The sequence below is a fragment of the Myotis nattereri genome, assembly GCF_964212035.1.
Source record: "Myotis nattereri genome assembly, chromosome: 1".
NCBI classification, from domain to species: Eukaryota; Metazoa; Chordata; class Mammalia; order Chiroptera; family Vespertilionidae; genus Myotis; species Myotis nattereri.
Genome location: NC_138075.1, coordinates 7,123,789 through 7,142,433, shown reverse-complemented (window position 1 = coordinate 7,142,433; position 18,645 = coordinate 7,123,789). Strand labels below are relative to the sequence as shown.

Genomic DNA, 18,645 nt, shown 5'->3' with positions numbered 1-18,645 from the left:
TATTATTAGATAGGAAGGATAGTTTTGGGTCTCTGGATCACTGAGTTGACAGAAACACACTATCTAGAGCCCTCAGGTCTTGGGACCACTGAGTCAACAGGGACAGTTATCTGGAGCCCTCTGACCTTGGGATAATTGTGCTGTCCTTCCCAGGTACAGAAGAATGTGCTTCGGTAACCAGTATGACCACAACCAATGGGATATTCACATTACAATCAATAGGGTATTCAATCGAATGGGATAATTTATATAATTCAGAAAATCAAAATCACTTTTCTATTGTTAAACTAAGCAAATAAGTACAGGAGCCAAACAGCAGGGCTAAAGTTAAACTATAGTTTCTACCTGAGATGATTGCTACCATACTTCAGTAGGAGAACAGAGGCAACTTTTTTTCCCCCAGAAACATAATCTTTTTAAAAATATATTTTTATTGATTTCAGAGAGGGAGAGAGAGATAGAAACATCAATGATGAGAGGGAATCATGGATTGGCTGCCTCCTGCATGCTGCACACTGGGGATTGAGCCCACCACCCAGGGATGTGCCCTGACTGGGAATCGAACCCTGACCTCCTGGTTCATAGGTCCAAGCACTGAGCCATGCTAGCCAGGCCAGAGGTGACTTTCTTTCCCCGGCTGGTGTTCCTAATTTTCCCGCACTGAGCCTATCCTGTGTCAGAAATGACAAAAGCTGTACAAAATAAAAACTCAACCCCACACTGTTCAGTCACCTGGCTTCACCGCTTGTGTCCCCCCCACACCCCCCACCCCGGTGGCTCTCCCTCCCCACTCGCTGTGCTCCTGCTGCTCTGGCCTTGGACCTCCTGCCCCTTAAAGGCTGGGGTCTGAGAAGCGCCCTGCAGGGGGTGCTCCCTTGGGAGCGGGTGTCCGGGACTGGAGAACACGAGGAGTTTGAGAAAGCACGTCCTGTGCTGTAATTTTATCCTCAGGAAATGAAACAGAACAACACACACAGAAGCCTCGCGGACACCCCGCAGGCTCGCAGATGGGGCCTCGCGAGCTCCTTTACTCGGCGATGACTTTATTTTTTCCTTCCTGGTTCCTCCCCAACGGCCGGCCGGGAAGCCCCTGGGTCAGGGAGCGGTGTCTGCCTTCTCCCCATGCCCAGCACAGAGCAGGGCTGTCATTGTCTCTGCCTCCTGGTGAATGATTCTCGCTCCCGGGGCCCAGAAACACAGCCCGTGAGGAAGAGCTTCTAAGGGGAAACGAGGTGTTGCAGTTCAGTAACCCAGCCGTGCACCCAGATAACCCCATCTTCGCCCAGTGCCTGCCTTCACCCCTTCCTCCCTGCGGCAGAGGCCACCCCTACACTGCTCCCCACAAACGGGACCTTGGTCCCTGTGAGAAGACTAAAGGCTAATCTCAGGGGTCGATATAACCCCATCCCCAATAATGGCCCACAGGAGTCAGTGATTTGATAAAGCCAGTGGGGAATGAAGCCTAGAAACCTCTATTTTATAAAAAAAAAAACTGCTGTTTGAAATTTCCGCTAGACAGAGGTTCTTCGTTCTGTGAATTAATCCTGCTATTATTGGCTTCTGTAAAACATGCCTGCTCTGATGATAGGGAAGGTAAGCTTACCTGTCTGACCTTGCAAACCGCTCCACTGCTGTTCCTGCTACCCCCACACCAGGTGTCTTTTACTTATCCATACCGCAGGCTACCGAGCTGTGCTGCACGCTCAAGGCTACAAGCTTCCTGCGAGGTATCTGCTAAGCATACCTAGGCCTCTTTTGAAAACTTGCAAAAAGAACCGGAAGCCCCATATTTAGGAGACAAAGCCATTAGAAAAGATATAAAAGAAAAGCTTCCACCAGATTGCTTTGCTCAGAATTTGAGAGACAACCTCCTCTGAGTCCGCCGGCGTAATAAAGCTCTGTAACTCCATTTCTCTAAGCATTTGCTTGGTTTTTCTCCGGTTCTATAACACCTAAACCCCAAGAGCTCCAGCCTGAACACGGGCTCCCTCCAAAGTGGCCCCACCTCTAAGCTCTAAGCTGGAAGCCTGTGGCCAGGCACCTGCACCAGATCCCTCCCCTGGACCCCGGCAGGCATCACCCAGATGGGGCCTCCCTCCAAGGAGCTTCCTGAAACTCAACGATTGAGTGCTGACTGTGTCCCAGACTGCGGGGCCCCTTCCCAAGGGCCCCCCAGGGAGTCAGGACTGTCCGATGGCAGGGCACAGGTATAAAGGCCACCGTAACCAGAAGGTATCCTCAGACTGAAGGACAAAGCAGGTGACTCCCCTAGAACAGGTCAGAATGTATTGTAGGGTGACTGACTTACCAGAAAATTGGGTCAGACACCAGCGATTCTGCATAGATTATTCTCCACTACCAGCCACCAGACCCGTTACAGTGCTGTTTGTACCGTACAACTGAAAACAGGAATTTTAGGTGAATATAGGCAGGCTTAGGGAATTTTTAGAATTGGGGTCCCTGGAAAAACACAGGGCTACAGATTGGGAGAAGGTACATCTCCATAACACAAGGAAGCCAGGTGCAGGGAGCAGCAACAGTTGCATTTACATAAGACAAGGGAGCCAAAAAGGTCTATATTTACAAAATAAAGAAGGAAGAAAGCCAGAAAGAAAAGGACAATGAGGAAGGAGGGCATCACATGTCCCATGCGGTGTTTGACCTTGAGCTCAGGAGGTACTGTAGTAACCAGTCTAAGGGAATAGTGACCTATCAGAGGGGATATCAAGGCACCAGGATCTGCAGCCTTGATAAGCCACAGGGAAAAGGAGCTCGGTGGGACCCTTTCCCCCTCCCCACACGGGAGTCCATTCTGTGGGACTCTTTCCCTCTCCCCACGTGGGAGCCTGTACTTGTTCTTCAATAAATCTCCACCTTTGTTATACTACTCTCTGTCCGTGGATTCATTCTTCGACTCTGGCGGACAAAGAATCCGGGTTCCAGTCCAAAAATTCCGTTTCACAACCAGCTAATGACTGACAAGACACAGGGATGACGACTGCAGGAGTGCCAGGGCCACACCTACTGGTGGCCTTGTGACAGACAGGTGACTGCTTATAATTGACACTATTTTGATATTGATCTCAGTTGTCATGCCATCCTGGCTGCTACTAACAATACTATTCATGGCTATATTTTAAGGAACGCAGAGGATCATCAACTAGAAGGCTTTGCTTTCCTTGCTAACGACAGTGAGCCTGGTCAGAGGTAACAGAGATGGAGTTGGTTTTGTTCATTTTTTTTTGTTTTGAGTTGGTGTTGTTCACATCTACATTTGTACGAGGGCTCATGCAACCTGCCCCAAGCAGGGCATTAAAGGCACAGCACTATTCAATTGTTCCATAATAATTTGACTTGCTGCCCTGTTAAAAGGTACGTGACTTCCTCTCAAACCTCCAAACACAGGGACGGATGCTACAGGCTATTGTGTTTTACCTCCCGAGGTCTGCGCAGCCCAGGGACACCCTTCCTCGAGGTGACACCTGGACATAGGTGTTAGGTCGGAGAGAGCCCAGGATCGGATACATGCAGACATGTGACAAGATAATGGACTACCCCTGGCATTTCTAACAGATCAGCATGTGAGACACAGATACTGGCTTCTCCACGACCCCCACACAGATACTGACTCCTTCCTGAATACCTGGCGGACCCCCCTGCAGCTGAAACTTCCTCAACTGAATACCTCAGCTCATGTCCCCGCCCCTCACCCAACCGCAATATAAAAAAAGCGCCCCCCTCCCTGTTGGCGTGAATCCACGGGCCGCCCTGCCCTTGGGGGTATGTGGGTCTCCCGGGGACGCAACGCAGAAATAAACCTTTTCCTTTCCTTTCTTTTCTGATTCACTGGACTCTCTATTTCTTGCGCCGCCTCCTGAGCCACCTAACCTAACAATAGGGTTGCCCTGTTTAACTGTCATGGTCTCAGATGCCTCCAGCCACCTGAGCAGCCCCACCCTCAACTCCCGCCCTGGTTGGGGTCTGGACTTCTGGGGCCCACAGGCTGCGCTTTTCTGGCTTCTTGGTCACTCTTGCACCCGGGGCGCCCCCCTGCTGCCTTGAGACTTGGAGCTGGGTCAGCAAGGCTGGCGAGATTCACACCCAGGCCTCCAGACCCCTAATGCAGGGCCCACCAGCCATCACAAGCACTGGACTAGGAGTCAGCAGACCTGGGCTTGGGTCTCTCCTGAATGATGGCTCTACTTAGATTCTAAGAAGAATAAAAGGAAGCCACACTGCTGGTTGGCTTCCCAGAGGCCTCTGTGTCACTATATTGCACTGATCACCTACGCCTGACATCATGCCCTCGTGCCAAACATCGCCCTTACAACTTAAGATAAATCCACGGCGCTCTCCATCCTGCCATCAGACCCCTAAGACTGGAGCGAAAGCGCTGTGTGCTCTGCTACCGGAAGCCGGCTTTGTGGTCCTGACCGCAGGGGGTGAGTAGGAAGTTGGCCCTCAGGGTTATTTGACTCCCACAGTGAAGGAGAGCTCCCAGCCCAGCTCGCCCCAACCGGACAGTCCACAGTCCGCACTTCATGAGGCGCTGGGAAGGAGGGTGGGGGGAAGTCTCCAGGGAGTGGCCCCAACCTCAGGGTCTCCCAGGGTGGGGGTGGCGGCAGCGGATTCGGCTGCTCCTTATCCCCGCCCCCCACGACCCAGAGCCGCACTCCGGCTCCCGCCCCCTCCGGTCCCCGCGCCAGACGCGCGGCGATGGCCGGGTCCTGCCCCGCGGCTCCCGGCCGGTCCAGGGACCTCCCCCGCGGCGCCCGCAGTCCGCAGGCAGGTGCCGGACTCCGCGGGCCTGGCCGCGCCGCGCCCGAGTCCCCGTTCCCTTTTCAGGTTCGCTCTCCTCCCCCCGAAATGCCGGAGCGCTCAGGGCCCCCATCCCCGCCCCCCGCCCCCCGCCCCCCGCACAGGGGCGCGCCGGCGGGAGGGCGAAGGCTCTCCGAGGCAACTAGTTAGCTGTGCGCAGGCCTGCAGGTCTGGAGGGCCAGGCGCTCCACATCCGTTTTCGCGGCCATGTCCCCATTAAGCAGACGAGGACACTGAGGTCCGGCGGCGGGGCGGGATCTGAACCCAGGCCCCAGGTTCCCGGGCCCAGTCCGGAGCGAGCGCACCGCCCACATCCCTCCCAGCGGGCACGCCTCGCGCACGCCGCGGGGTTCCCGGGCTCGCAGGCCGGGTCAGGGTGTGAGCTCCCGGCCGGGTCCACGGTCCGGCTTCCGCGAGCACCGCGCTCCCTCCGGGCCCGAGCGGCGCGCGGGCGGGCGCACCAAGCACACTCTTTGTCCGCCGCGCGCCCCCCCGCCGGCCCGCCCGCCACGTCCCCGCGCCCCGCCCGCCGGGCACGCCCGCCAATGAGGCGCGGCGGCGGCGCGCAGGCCTCGGGCGTTGTCCGCACCCCGCCCGCCCATTCGCTGCGCCCTGCGCCCCGCCCGCGCCTCCCCCCACCCCCGCCGCCGGCCGGCCGAGGGGCGGGGCGCGCGGCCCGAAGTCGGGGACCACTGGCCGGCGCACCGCCTCGAGGGCTCGCGAGCCGGCCTGCGGGCACCTTTGCCGGGCGAGGAGCCGCGCGCTGAGCCGCCACCGCCGCCAGCCCTACCCCGGCGCTGATCAGGCTCTGCGCCAGGAGGCGGCGGCCAGACCGAGGGGGCTCCCGACCCCGCAAAGGGCCCGAGAAGGAGAAGGAGGTGGAGGAAGGACGGCCATGGCTCTCGACTTCCTGGCTGGATGCGCCGGGGGTAAGGAGGCGGGCGGGCTGCGTGCCGGGCGCCAGGGCTGGGGGGCCAGCTCACCTGCGGGCGCTCGGCCCAGCGGCTGGCCCCTGGCTGCGGTTTCTCATCTGCAAAATGGGGATAAGAAAGCTCTCATCTCACGGGGCTCTCGTGGGCGTGAATTGACACCAGGCCCGGAGCTGCTGTTTTTAAACCCTTCCAGGCGCGTTCGGGCAGGAGGTCTGGGCCCCGCGGCAGCTCTGATTTGGCGGAGACGGGGGCCGCCAGGAAGGTGCCTCGCCGCCCCCTGCGCCCTCCTCGCCCAAGGCCCCTGGTGTCCTGCAGGTGTCCTGGGAGTTTGGGGTTCGGGGAAGGAATCCTCCATCCCATCTGGAGCGGGCCCGCTCCCTGGGGCCTCGAGAAGTTTGGGGCTGGCCCCACCTTCTGCAGCCTTCTGGGCAGAGCTGGGGCACCGATCACCCACCCGCGGGCCGGCCTGTGAGCACTGCCAGGCGCCCGCTGGACCCCAGGCCCGGGTCACCTTTGGCACGCTGCCCCCTTCCTGCCGCTGTCAGTGGGCTGCTGGGGGGCGGACTCCGCCCGAGTGGCAGAGTGGCCTGACACGCCCTGTGGCTAGCTCTTGGGCTTACGTGGACGTGTCTCCCCACGTGGGACACCTTCCCGGAGGCCGGGCCTTGACGCTGGGTCCAAGCCTGCGTTCCCTGGAGGCCCTGGTGGGTGTGCAGTCCGGGGGTCTGCTGTGGCCCTCCCTGTTTGGCTTTTAGCTTCTCTGCTTTTACTTGGAGAGTTAATTTACTCAACAGGTATTAATTGGGAGCCAGGTTTCGCCATGGGAATTTGGCGATGAGTTGGCAGGCCCTGCCTCCTGGGCAGAGAGAGGGCTGGCTGGGTGTCCCAGGCCCAGTCCAGCCCTGACCTCCGGCTTCTCTCCTCCAGCACCTGCCAGTGGTGGGTGCCCCGGAGGAAGAGGCGTGCCTTAAGCTCTGGGTGAGAGAAGGCTGGTGCAGGGAGTGTGGTGTGTGGGAAGGGATTTAAGAATTTACCAGACTGTTACCCAGTCAGGCCTCAGGAAACCACAGACTAGAGCCTCAAAAGCGGGTACAAACCCCAGAGTTTTCAAGAAGCCTCTGGGGTGGTGGCTCCAGAGGGTGGGGGGCTGTCCCAGGTCCAATACCCCTTTCCAACTTTTTGGGGAACATGGGTTCTCTCCCCAGAGGGGCAGGATTCCTTGTTTTCCTGCAGGTGTCCTGGGAGTTTGGGGTTCGGGGTAGGAATCCTCGTCCCAGGCCAGGCCTGCTTAGAGATGTCCAGTCGCTCTGGGCTCTTGCTCAGGCGGCGCTTCCTGGAATGCCTTTCAGCGCGTCCTCACCAGGCCCCGGGGCCCGGCAGCCTGCTGGGCTGTAGGCGCTTCACCAGCTGCCCCCCGCTGTCCACTGGGGTCCCCATGCAAGCGCAGGGTGAGTGGTGCCTACCTACCTCCCTGCTGTGTGAGCCGAGGCCTGAGCCTCCCAGGTGGACGAGGGTGGAAGTAGCTGCCGGGAGGGGTGCAAAGGGTCAGTATGAGAAGTGGAGGGACTAGTACAAAATCATACTGCCCGCTCCTCCCACAGAGCAGGCAACGGCAGTCCTCTCCCCGTTAACCCATGCAACAGTGACCTGGTTGTGTGCCAGGGCCGCCGTGGCCCCTGGCATGGCCTGGCCCTTGCAGGGAGGCTGGAGGAACCGTGTGCAGGTGACACCTCCCTCTCAGATCCTGGCCCCCCCAGAGGCCTCTGTCTGGCTTTTCAAGGCCTGGCCTCAGATGAGGTCGGAGCTTCTCCTCAGTGGCCGGGGTCCCTAGATTCTGACTTCCGAGTCAGGGGAGGACAGACAGCACACCCGGTTGTTGGTCTGAGGGTGGACCTCCTGGTCAGCTGGCTCTTAGACAGGCCAGGCAGGACCTTGATTGACAGCAGCCTCGGGGCCTTGGAAGGCTCAGTATGCCTGCCTGCTCTCCAGCCAGGGGGCCAGCCTCAGGTCTTCTGCCTGCTTAGACCCTGGGCTCTGGTTGGGGGTCTCCCTGCTGGGGGCATGGATAGGAGGAAGTGCAGAGAGAAGTTCAACGTGGGCAGGGGGACGCCCTGTGGGAGGACAGATACCCCCACCACCACCCCTGCTGCCAGGTGCCTTCAGGATGGTGGCTCCCTCCGCCTCTCTGGACGGTCATGGGGTGGAAGGTGTCCCTGCGAGTCCAGCTTCTGTAGGGCAGTGGGCACTGGCTTTGGAGTTGGGAGACAGGGTCCTCTCAGGGAGATGGCCTGGCGAGGCCTCCTGGCTCTCAGGTGACTGTGAGGTTAAAAGGATGAGGCTTTGGGGGCCTGAGGCCCTGAGGCAGGCAGGCCCCGCGGCCCACTCTGTGCCTGCAGATGTTCTGGGCAAGGGCGCTGAGACCAGTGAAGGGAGCGAGTGGGAATGCAGGTGTCTGCCCTCGGAGACCCTGCCTGGGACCTGCCAGCAGAGGCCGGTGGGTGAGGGTCTGCCCCTCCCATCCCAGAGGCTGAGACAAGTCTGGAGCCGGAGGCAGGACCTCTCCCACAGGGAGGGAACCTCCAGCGCTCCCAGCACCTGCATCCCTGGGACCCCGAGGCGGGGCCTGGCCACCAGGAGCCTGGTGGGCTGGAGGGGCCCGGCTGGAGGCAGCAGGAAGGCCAGTCAGCACACCACGGGCAAGTGTTAGGTATCCAAACCCCCGAATCCAGCTACAGCCCGAGGAGAGAGGTTCTAGATCTAGGATTTTCAAATTCAAAACATGACATGGAAAAAAAAAAAGGCTGATCTCACACTACAGAAGCTAAGTGTGTCTCAGGACCAAAGACACAGCTGTGGAAGCCAGGTCTCCTCGTCCACCTGTGAGTGTCAGGGCTCCAGGAGGAGGAAAGGCCTGGCGATGGAGACTGTGATGAATAAATGAAAGTGGAAATTTTCTCTGATCACAAAAAGGCGAGTCTGCAGAGTGACAGGGCTGGTGCAGTGCCAGGCAGGTTTGTTTTGAAGAAGAAAGGTACACGCCCTTGGCATCTCCAGTGGCATTCCTGAAGTCCACGATAAAATCTCAGTCTTCCTGTCTGAATAAATCAATTATTGACACAGAAAAAGCCTGGAAGCCAGAGGACTTCTGGGATGCCGCCCCCTTCGCACCTCGCCCCAGAACCTCAGCAGACACAGAACCATTCCCTGGCGGCCTTAAAAAAATGGCTTTTACAGAAGAGCTGGATTCCCGGGGGCATTTTCCAGTGGGTTACAGGGTTTGAGTCCTGGCTCCACCACTTCTAATTTATATATTTTTTATTGATTTCAGGGAGGAAGGGGAAGGGAGAAAAATTGAAACATCAGTGATGAGAGAATCATTGATCGGCTGCCTTCTGCACGACTCCTCCTGGGGTCTGAGCCTGCAACACCAGGCATGTGCCCTGACGAGGAACTGAGCTGTGACTTCCTGGTTCATTGGTCGACACTCAACCACTGAGCCACACCAGCCGGGCCCGGCTCCGCCATTTCTAGCTGTGTGGCGTGGACGTGTTACATGCTTTAGTTTCCTCATCTATCAAATGGGCGAATAGTCCTTTCTGTATAGGTATTAAGAGAGAGAACTAGTATAGGTACAAAACTAAGAATACTAACCAGCAGGCAGAAACACTACATGTTAGCTGTTTTAATTATACGTAAACACTGCTGGCAGTAAAAGGACTCCAGGATGTACACACATAAAATTCTAGGGAGAAGCCCTGGCCGGTGTGGCTCAGTGGGTTGAACATTGTCCCCTGCACCAAGGTTCGATTCCTGGCCTGGGCATATGCCCGGGTTGCAGGTTCATCCCCCTCTCAGTGTGTGTATGGTAGGCAACCAACTGATCGCTGTTTTTTTCTCACATCGATGTCTCTTTCTCTCTCTCCCTTCCTCTTTTTCTGAAACCAATAAAAAACATATTTTTTAAAAATCCTAGGGAGGAAAGCGTGGCAGTTACTCAGTCTCACTGAACCTCAGCATTTCCACCATGAGGGGGGGTAACAAGGCGTCTGCAATCTGCACAGCATGCAGGGCTCAGAAGTGTCTGTGAGCCTTTGTCCCCGAGGGGGGCTGGATTTTGGCAGGGCCGGGGCCGACACACCACCAGGCTCGGCCACAGTCACAAGCTGTTCCCTAGGTATCAGGCGACTCCCACTCGGGAAGGGAGTGGTCAGCCGGCACTTGCCACGCACCAGGTCCTGGGTGGGTGTTTCCCGGGAATCCCCTGGGGGAAGTCGGTGCTCACACCGGGACTGACTCGGAGATGAGGCTCAGACACTGAGCCCTTTGTGAGCTGGTGACAGAGAGGAAACCCAATTCTGAGTGAGGGTCCAAGTCCAAAGTTTCTGGAGTCTGCTGCCAATGCCAGGGGTGTTTGGAGCAGTGGGACCATGCAGCCCCCAGGGGACATCTTCTGTTTCAGCTGCGTGAGCAGCAGGGTGAGGGGGAGACACCAGCTTTGAGTTGGACAGATCCTGGCGTGACCTTGGGGATGTCACCCTCACATGCTCCCTCATCCTCCAGCCATGAGGATTACGGGGCTCCCGGGAGGAGCCCGGCGCACAGCAGGTAACGGCCTCCCATAGCCCCACCCCCCACTGCGGGTGTCTGAGATATCTGGGTCTCAAGTTCCCCTTTCTTCCTCCAGGTGTGGCAGGCGTGCTGGTGGGACACCCATTTGACACGGTCAAGGTGAGTCACTTGTGGTTTTAGTGTCGGGCCTGGTGGAGGCCCACACGGAGGACAGAAGCCTGCAGGTCTGGGTGGCTGGGGCTCCTTCCCAGGGCCCACCTTAGGAACCCTCAGGGTCTTCCCACAGGTCCTACGGCAGTGGTTCTCAACCTTGGCTGCACATTAGAATCACCTGGGAATCTTTTTAAAATCCTGATTTCTGGGCCTCATCCTCCGGAAATTCTGTTTCTTTGTTCCTAATGTTGTGGCCCCACCCCGTCACAAAGAAACAGAATTCCCGGAGGATGAGGCCCAGAAATCAGGATTTTAAAAAGATTCCCAGGTGATTCTAATGTGCAGCCAAGGTTGAGAGCCGCTGTTCTAGAGTAACGTGGAGTGTGGGTCTCTGTGACGCCAGATGGGCGACCACTTACCCACTGAGCTGAGTGGGCTGGGCCTCCTGGGTCTGCCCCACATCTCGCAGCAGGGGCGCCGTCCAGGTCCATCCTGGGGCTTGGCCAGCTGAGACTGGGGGGGCGGTTTCCCCTCACCGAGAGCAGGGATCCCCAACTGTTCTTGCAAAACAACTCCAGACGGCTTCTTAAAGGAAAGAAAAGCTAAGGGAGAAAATATGGAAATACAGAAAAATCCAAACTCGTCAGGATTCCCCAGGAAGGTGACCGTCATTGTCAAGACATTGGTGAGCGTTTCCCGAGGCAGGTGCACACCTGCACGGTGCTGGCGGGCCGCACGCAGCAAGCCCCGCGCCCGAGAGACCCGAGTTCCAGGCTCTCAGACGCCTCAGAGCAGAAACCAAGCAAGTCCACGTCCCCCCTCCAGAGGTTCCAGCTCAGATTTTCCCTGTGGTTGGGGTTTCACGCCCTTGAACTAGCCAGGTCAGGGCCCGACCTTATCTGCTCACCCGGGAGCCAGGGCGGCTGTTGTGCACGGCAGGGCACAGGGCAGACCTGTCCCCTGTGAACACTGCCCACGGCGGGAGGGCAGAGCTCAGGCAAGGACATCCCCTTCGCTGGTTCGAGGCGGGCTTCCGGTCTCCTTGTTTCCGGACCCAGGTGTTCCTCTGCCAGGAAAAGGACCTGTGAGCTGGGGGCTGGGTGTCCTGCAGCAGAGATGTTGGGGCCCCGCCTAATGCACTGGCTCCTGGGGAAGGTCTGTCCCTGGGCCTGGTGCAGGGCCAGGCCTCCCTCCCGCTGGTCGGCGCAGTGACGTGGGCCCGTCACTTTGCTTCTGGGCCCAGACGTCCCCGTCTGCACAGCGAGGGGTTGGGCAAGATTCCTGGGGCCCCCGTGGAGACCGGCGCACAGGGGAGATTATGTGGGAGGAGAGGCCAGTCCCAAGAGCACAGATTTCCCCCCATCGCACTGCGGGCGGGTCCGGGAGGAGGCCGAAGGGCCAGGCTTTCTGGCCACACAGCGGCCCCTGAGTTCCCCGAGGGCCACCGAGAGCGAGGCCCTGGTGGCGAGTGTCCGCACGGCTGCCCAGGCTCTGCTCAGCTGGCCGCCTGTGAAGCCTGGCCACAGCCAGGCAGCCCAGGCCAGCCTGGCAGTGTCCATGTTGTGCTGTGTTTATATCTTGTGGTCACATGTTGTAAAGGCCTCTTGAAGCTGCGTCCAGCCAAGAAGTGGCTCTGATTCACGTCCTCAGCCCAGCTCTGCGGAGGCCGCTCCGAGCTGACTCAGCCCAGGCCTGGCCAGGCCTTCTGCAGGCTCCCATTGGGTCCCTCAGGGCAGAGCCCTGGTTCTGGCATCCCTGCCTCCTCTGGGCTCCTGAGCCCGACAAGCACCCCTTGCAGCAAGTGGGGTGCAGGAGCTTCTGCACCTCCTGGGCTAATGCTCTCTGGAACCCCCTTACCGGGCACCTAGAGGGAGCAAATCTGTGACTTTTTTTTTCCCCCCACCAGCATACATCTGGGCAAACTGTCTTTAAAATCTGAGTTTTTTATAAAGGGGAGAAACCTGTCCCAGTCATCACCTTCCGTGACCGTATGTCCCGCCCAGGGCTCACATGGTGCTGGGAAGATCCCTGATCCAGGGGGGATGATTGTGGAGTGCTCTTGTGGTTTAATTTAATGTTATAATGGTTTCATTTTTTTACTGGCTGTTTTCCATTATAAAAGTTAAACGCTCTTTTTACAAGAAAATTGGGAAATGTAGAAAAGCAAATGACTTCCTCCAGCAGACCAACCTGCCCTCACACCCCGTGCGTGGCCTTCCAGGGCAGGCGACGTTTCTGTGTCTAGTCATCAGGTACACACACATTGTTTTGGTTGGCTTTCTGTTACAAAAGTAATTCAAGTTGTAAAAAAATTTAACTGTAATGGAGACATATAAACTAAAAGGAAAAAGACCACAGTCCTTCATACATCGTCCCCGCCCCGTGGATTTCTGCTGAAAAACAGAAATGTCATACATGCTTGCTTCTGCAGAAGTGGGATTTGTTTCCTAGCCCCGCAGCTGAAATGAAAACTTAATGTATAGGAAAGGGCAAAGGTGCTAGGAATCGTGGGAGAAGAACAAGGCCCTCCCCTCTCCAACCCCCCCTCCTCACTCCCAAGGCCAGGGCCCATTCCACTTGGCCTGTCCTTGAGCCTTGTGTCTTCAGACCTGGGCTCCAGAGGGGCGAGGGGCACCTGTGATCTGTGTCAGTCACACTGCCTCACAGCAGGGACGTTCCCAGCTTATTCCTCCAGACCCTGGAGACCGAAATTTGAATCCAAAATTTGGTTTCCCTCTATGGAGCCTAGAACCACAGCCACCGTCTTTGGCCACACTGCCCTCACACAAGGGTGGGTTTCTGTCCTTAGACTCCAGGGACACGGCAGTAGCCGGGGACACCTTCGCCAGGGAGTGGCTTCCCAGGGCAGGGGACAGGCCCGCATGCGATGTTGAAATTTTGTGTTGCTTTAACCGCCTTTCCCTCCTGAGCTGGAGCTGGCTCCACCCTGAGCAAAAATGTAACTCTGTTATCAGGGAGCCAAAGCCTCACCCAGAGACCAGGTGAACCTCACATTTCTGTCCTCCCTGAACCAGACCCTGGGCCTGACCCCCAAGTTCCCTGTGGGCCTAGCAAGGGCAGGAGGGGCACTAGGGCATAGCACAGGTCCTGGGTTGGGGGCCCGGGCGGGGCTGGTCGAGAAAAGTCATCCCCCCTGGATCAGGGGTCTTCCTGGGCTTGTGTGAGAATGACCACTTTCCCAGGGCTGGGTCATTCGTCCTAAAGGAGGTCCTGACTCCCAAAGCCTTAAAGATGTTGTAAGATGTGGTCCCTGGGCCGCGCTTCACCCCAGACCCAGGGGTCAGAAGCGTATCATTGACGCTGCCACCAATTTGATCTTTATCTCGGTTGTCATGCTGTCCCTGTGGCTACACTTTAAGGAACGCAGGTCATCATCATCACCTAGCAGGCTTTGCTCTCCTTGCTAAAGACAGTGAGGTCACAGAGATGGAGTTGGTTTTGTTCACACTTAGCCTCTACCCGTCTCAGGTCGGGGGGCCCCTGCCCCTCTGGGTGTCGTCCAGTGCAGCTGGCTGTCTCTGGCTGGTTGCTCACTGATACCCCTCCCTGAAGAGGCGCGGACACCTGGCCTCATCCCACCTTGGGATTCCAAAAGCCCCCTGCCCTGTGGGTCTGGCCTCTGCCGTGGTTATGGGTGCCACGGAGCTGGGTGCTCTGTCCCTGGCTTGCCCACCACTCACCGGGCCCTCCTTCCAGGTGAGGCTTCAGGTCCAGAGCCTGGAGAAGCCCCAGTACCGAGGCACCCTGCACTGCTTCCAGTCCATCATCAAGCAGGAGAGCGTGAGTGGCCTTGGCGGGGGCAGGTGGGCAGGGGCGGAACCTGCCAGGAGGAGGCTTGGGGGCGGACCCCTGGGTGGGGGGGCGGGGAAGAGCCGGGAGCCTGTTGGGGGAATCGGGACTTTGGAACTGGGATGGTGTGAATGCCCAGGACGCTCAGGTTCGGGGCTCTGGCTCTAATAAGGCTCTGTTTGATCCTTAGGAAACCTGGGGTGGGCTGGGGCTGCCCCACCTGCAGTACAGATTCCCAGGGGAGGAAGGCTGGGCTGCCCGTGCCCCAGGTAGGAGGTGGGCACCTGACGCCCCTCTGCCCCGCAGGTGCTGGGCCTGTACAAGGGCCTGGGCTCACCGCTCATGGGGCTCACCTTCATCAACGCGCTGGTGTTCGGCGTGCAGGGCAACACCCTGCGGGCCCTGGGCCAAGACTCGCCAACGAACCAGTTCCTGGCGGGGGCGGCGGCCGGCGCCATCCAGTGCGTCATCTGCTGCCCGATGGAGCTGGCCAAGACGCGGCTGCAGCTGCAGGACGTGGGCGCGGCCCGCAACTACCAGGGCTCCCTGGACTGCCTGGCGCAGATCTACCGGCGCGAGGGCCTGCGCGGCGTGAACCGGGGCATGGTGTCCACGCTGCTGCGCGAGACGCCCAGCTTCGGCGTCTACTTCCTCACCTACGACGTGGTGACGCGCGCCCTGGGCTGCGAGCCGGGGGACGCGCTGCTGGTGCCCAAGCTGCTGCTGGCGGGCGGCACGTCGGGCATCCTGTCCTGGCTCTCCACCTACCCCGTGGACGTGGTCAAGTCCCGGCTGCAGGCCGACGGGGTGCGGGGCGCCCCGCGCTACCACGGGATCCTCGACTGCATGCGCCAGAGCTACCGCGCCGAGGGCTGGCGTGTGTTCACGCGCGGGCTGACGTCCACGCTGCTGCGCGCCTTCCCCGTCAACGCCGCCACCTTCGCCACCGTGACCATCGTGCTCACCTACGCACGCGGCCCCGAGGACCAGTCCGAGGCCGAGGGTGTGCCCGGCGCCTCCGGGCCTGCGCTGGCCCAGCCCTCCAGCCTGTGAAGCTCCGCCCCCCTGACAGAGGGCGTGGCCTCCCCGGGGCCGCCTTTCATCCGCTCAACATCGACATAAACCGGCCCCCTGCCCAGACCGGAGCGCTGGGACTCCATCCGATCTGGGCCCTGGGCCCGGTGCCACTCATCAGCCCGGTTACCATGGCCACAGCCTTGACTCCTCATTTTTCTCAGCTGTGAACTGGGGATGCTCACAGCCACGCTGTGCAGTCAGGAAGCTGGCCCTGTTACCTGGAAGCTTCCAGAAACCCAGCCAACACTCCAGTGCTTCCCTGGGATCCCACCCACCAACGCGGCTCTCCCGTGGCTGGGCCGCCCAGTGACACTCACTGCGCATCCTCCACCTGGCAGAGCTCCAGGCCCTTCTTGGCCACCTGCCCAGGCTCTATGGTGAGGACAGGCAGCCTCCCGGTATCAGAACTGAACCTCTCCTAATGCACCCCAGCTTCTCCACATGGCACCGCCGGGGGTACCCCTGCTGCTGCCACTCCCAGTGGAGGCTGACCTGGGACCGCCGAAAGGCCATGGGATTTGCTGGAGGCTCCGTATCCTCCATAGTTTTAAACACAGCCATGAGGAGGGGAAGTCTTATACGCTCTGGGGCTCAGGCTGCCCATCTATAAAATGGGGACACGGGTCGGCCGATATCCGGAGCTCTGGCCCACTACCCCCAGCCAGGGTTTCCAAAGGCGAGTGGAGGGGTGGAGAGGGAGATAGTACGGGCCCCCCCCACCCCGCTTCTCCAGCAAATGGTGTCTCCTGGGCAAGCTCCTGGTGCCTGGTGTTCCTGTGAGGTGGGAGGGCCCATTAGTGGGCGTGGCTGTGCCCAGTTTGGGCCCCTCCGGGTTGAGGGGGAGCTGAACCCACGCTCTGGGGCTTCCACGCGAAGCTAGGGCTTCGGTGGGAACTCGGGGTAGCCCCGGCACATCCAGTACCGTGTGGCCATGTGACGGGCTGGTTAGGTGGATGGCTCTGGATAGAGGAAGGTGCCTGTGGCCCCCTTTGCCCTGAGTGGGCTCAGACTCTTGGGCAGTGTGCCAAGCTCTCCTAGGAGGCACTGTGGGCGAGGAAGACAGGACTCCCACCCTGTGCATGGGTGTCACTGGTATTAAAGTTACTTTTTTAAGATCAAGGCTACGTTTGTGTGTCACAGAAGGGACTTCATTCCACACCCTCCTCGGAGTGAGGGCCCGGCTCGGTGGTCTGCACCCTCCGGCCCTGATGGCAGCCCCAGCTGTGTGACCTGGGGCCGGCTTTGGGGCACGTCTGAGACCCTCAGTTTCCTGGTCTGCAAAATGGGGCTAACAGAGGCATGAGGATCGAGTGAGCACAGCTCAGATGTGCTGGGCGAGGGCTGGGCGTTCAGCAGGAGCTCCCTGGGTGTCTCGCTACCCCAGCGACAGGAGGCCTGGCCCTCGTCCTCCTGCTGGGCGGGGCTGGCAGCACGTGCTGTGAGCTCTCCAGGAGGACCCAGCTGTGCTCAGGTCAGACATGGCAGCTGGCAGGAGGGTGAGTGGAACTGCCCAGCCGAGATTAGACCTAACCCAGCTGAAGAGGTTCCTGAGGGCGCCTCGAGGCGGCTGTGGGTGCCCACCCCCACTTCTCAGCCTCTTGGGGTCAATCCTGGACATACTGTCTCCCAAGCTACCAGCCTGGATGGAGGCTCTTTCCTTCCCAACTGCTGAGCCAAAAAGCTTCCCCCCCCCCAACAGGGTGGGCAGGAGAGAGGGCCCCCGGTTCTCCCTGCAGGAGCGGGGCCAGCTCTGCGGGGCCAGCTCTCCGGTGCCTTCACACCCCATTTAATCCCAGCACCAGCCTGTGAGGTTGGGCTTGTCAACGGTTTCCAGGAAGAGAAGGCCAGGAGGGGGCTGGGTGACGTGTCCTCGGGTGTGTCACAGACCCTGTTAACAGTGTCCCCTCCCTGGGGTCCCAGGCAGCAGCTCCTTCCCCCATAAAGCCCCCTGGCTTCTCTCTCCTCTTTCCTCTGAGAGAACCCAGGCAAATGCTGAAAACCAGGGTCCCCCACTCCCACTGTGAGCACTGATGGTTAAACATTACCGACAGGTTGGGTGGGAAGAGGGGTTGGGATTAGTGTGGGGTTTTTATCAATTTACTTGACAATTTATTTTCTTCCTGACTTAAATTTATGTTTATTCTATTTGGAATAAGTAATCTATTAATGTGGCAAAAAATAAAAATGCGGACAAAACCCAGACTGTGTAATGAAGGGGAAAACCTGGTCCCCAGCGCCTCCCCAGCCAGCACCCTCTCCCCACCCCTCCCAACACCCCTGGAGCCCGGGGCTGTCTCAGTTCCTGGGGGACGTCCGGTATGTCCCCTGGGTGAGTCCCAGCCCGCGGGAACACTCCACTCCTGCAGACTGTGGCCTAGGTACTGACTGTTCTTTGAACTTGACAGTTATCTTGGAGATGTGGCTCAAACGGCAGGCATTTATCCTCTGGAAGGTCTGGAAGGTCAGAAGTCACCTTCACTGTCAGCTCCGCAGGCCGCTGGGATTGAGGGAGGACCTTCCCGGCCTCCCCCTGATGGCAGGATCTTGTAACGGGCAGCGCCTCACCCCTGTGCACACTCCCTCTCCAGTCCTCTTAGCCTCCGTTTTGCAGCGGGGGATGCCAGTGGGGAGGGCCCTGTCCAAGGGCACACGGCCAGTTGGTGCTGGGTCAAGAGCCCGAAGGCCTTCCTGGTCTGCAGCCCTCACCGCAGCCCTGCCCCGGGCCTGGCTATGCACCACGTGGCCTGCCTGCACCTACAGCCCAGGCTGATCACCGAGTCCCCGTGGCTGCAGTGACAGACACCCCGGATGGCACCCCAGCAGCACAGGGAGGGGCAGGAACCTTGGACAGGTTCGGGACCCACCCCGTGTGCCCCTTGGTCTCGGCTTCCTTGCTGCTGTGCCTCCCTTACATGGCACCCACCGGCCCTCCCAGGGGAGGGTGTGTCCACTGTGATGACGGTGGAGGCAGTGACCTCAGGGAGCTGGGCCAATACAGCCCTTTGCTCACCCCCCCCACACTGGGAAGCCCTCCCGTGGCCTCCACCCACCCACCCAGCCCGGCTCTGCAGGCCTGCTGATGGGCATTGGGTGTCCAGCCCTCCCAAGGCCAGGAAGCTCACCTGAGCGGGGCGGTGGTGCTCCACATTAGGTGCTGCTGGGTGGGAGCCGTGCCCTGGCAGGCTGGCAGGGCAGGTCTGCAGTGTGGACCGTTCATCCCTGGATCTCCCTCGGTAGCTCTCAAGGTGTGGTGGGCTCCTCAGCCTGCTGGGCAGACCCTGAAAGC

General features: G+C 59.3%; 1 protein-coding gene across 2 annotated transcripts; it reads left to right on the top strand.

Annotated features, from left to right (window-relative positions):
- Positions 1-5,475: 5,475 nt before the first annotated feature.
- On the top strand, positions 5,476-16,474 carry SLC25A29 (solute carrier family 25 member 29). Of its 2 annotated transcripts, XM_081089465.1 has the most exons (5): positions 5,476-5,747; positions 10,210-10,355; positions 10,435-10,478; positions 14,190-14,273; positions 14,589-16,474. In XM_081089465.1, exons 2-5 carry the CDS (start codon positions 10,292-10,294, stop codon positions 15,333-15,335), a joined length of 939 nt encoding a protein of 312 aa, XP_080945591.1. In that variant the 5' UTR covers positions 5,476-5,747; positions 10,210-10,291; the 3' UTR covers positions 15,336-16,474. The 2 variants fall into 2 exon arrangements, with proteins under 2 accessions (XP_080945591.1, XP_080945592.1); XM_081089466.1 differs by lacking the exon at positions 10,210-10,355 and having other exon boundaries at positions 5,482-5,747.
- Positions 16,475-18,645: the final 2,171 nt, after the last annotated feature.

Coding starts and splice junctions, on each gene's coding strand:
- SLC25A29 (XM_081089465.1), top strand. CDS start 10,292: ATGCTCCCTCATCCTCCAGCCATGAGGATTACGGGGCTCCCGGGAGGA. Junction 10,356..10,434: donor AGGAGCCCGGCGCACAGCAG/GTAACGGCCTCC, acceptor TTCTTCCTCCAG/GTGTGGCAGGCGTGCTGGTG. Junction 14,274..14,588: donor CCATCATCAAGCAGGAGAGC/GTGAGTGGCCTT, acceptor TCTGCCCCGCAG/GTGCTGGGCCTGTACAAGGG.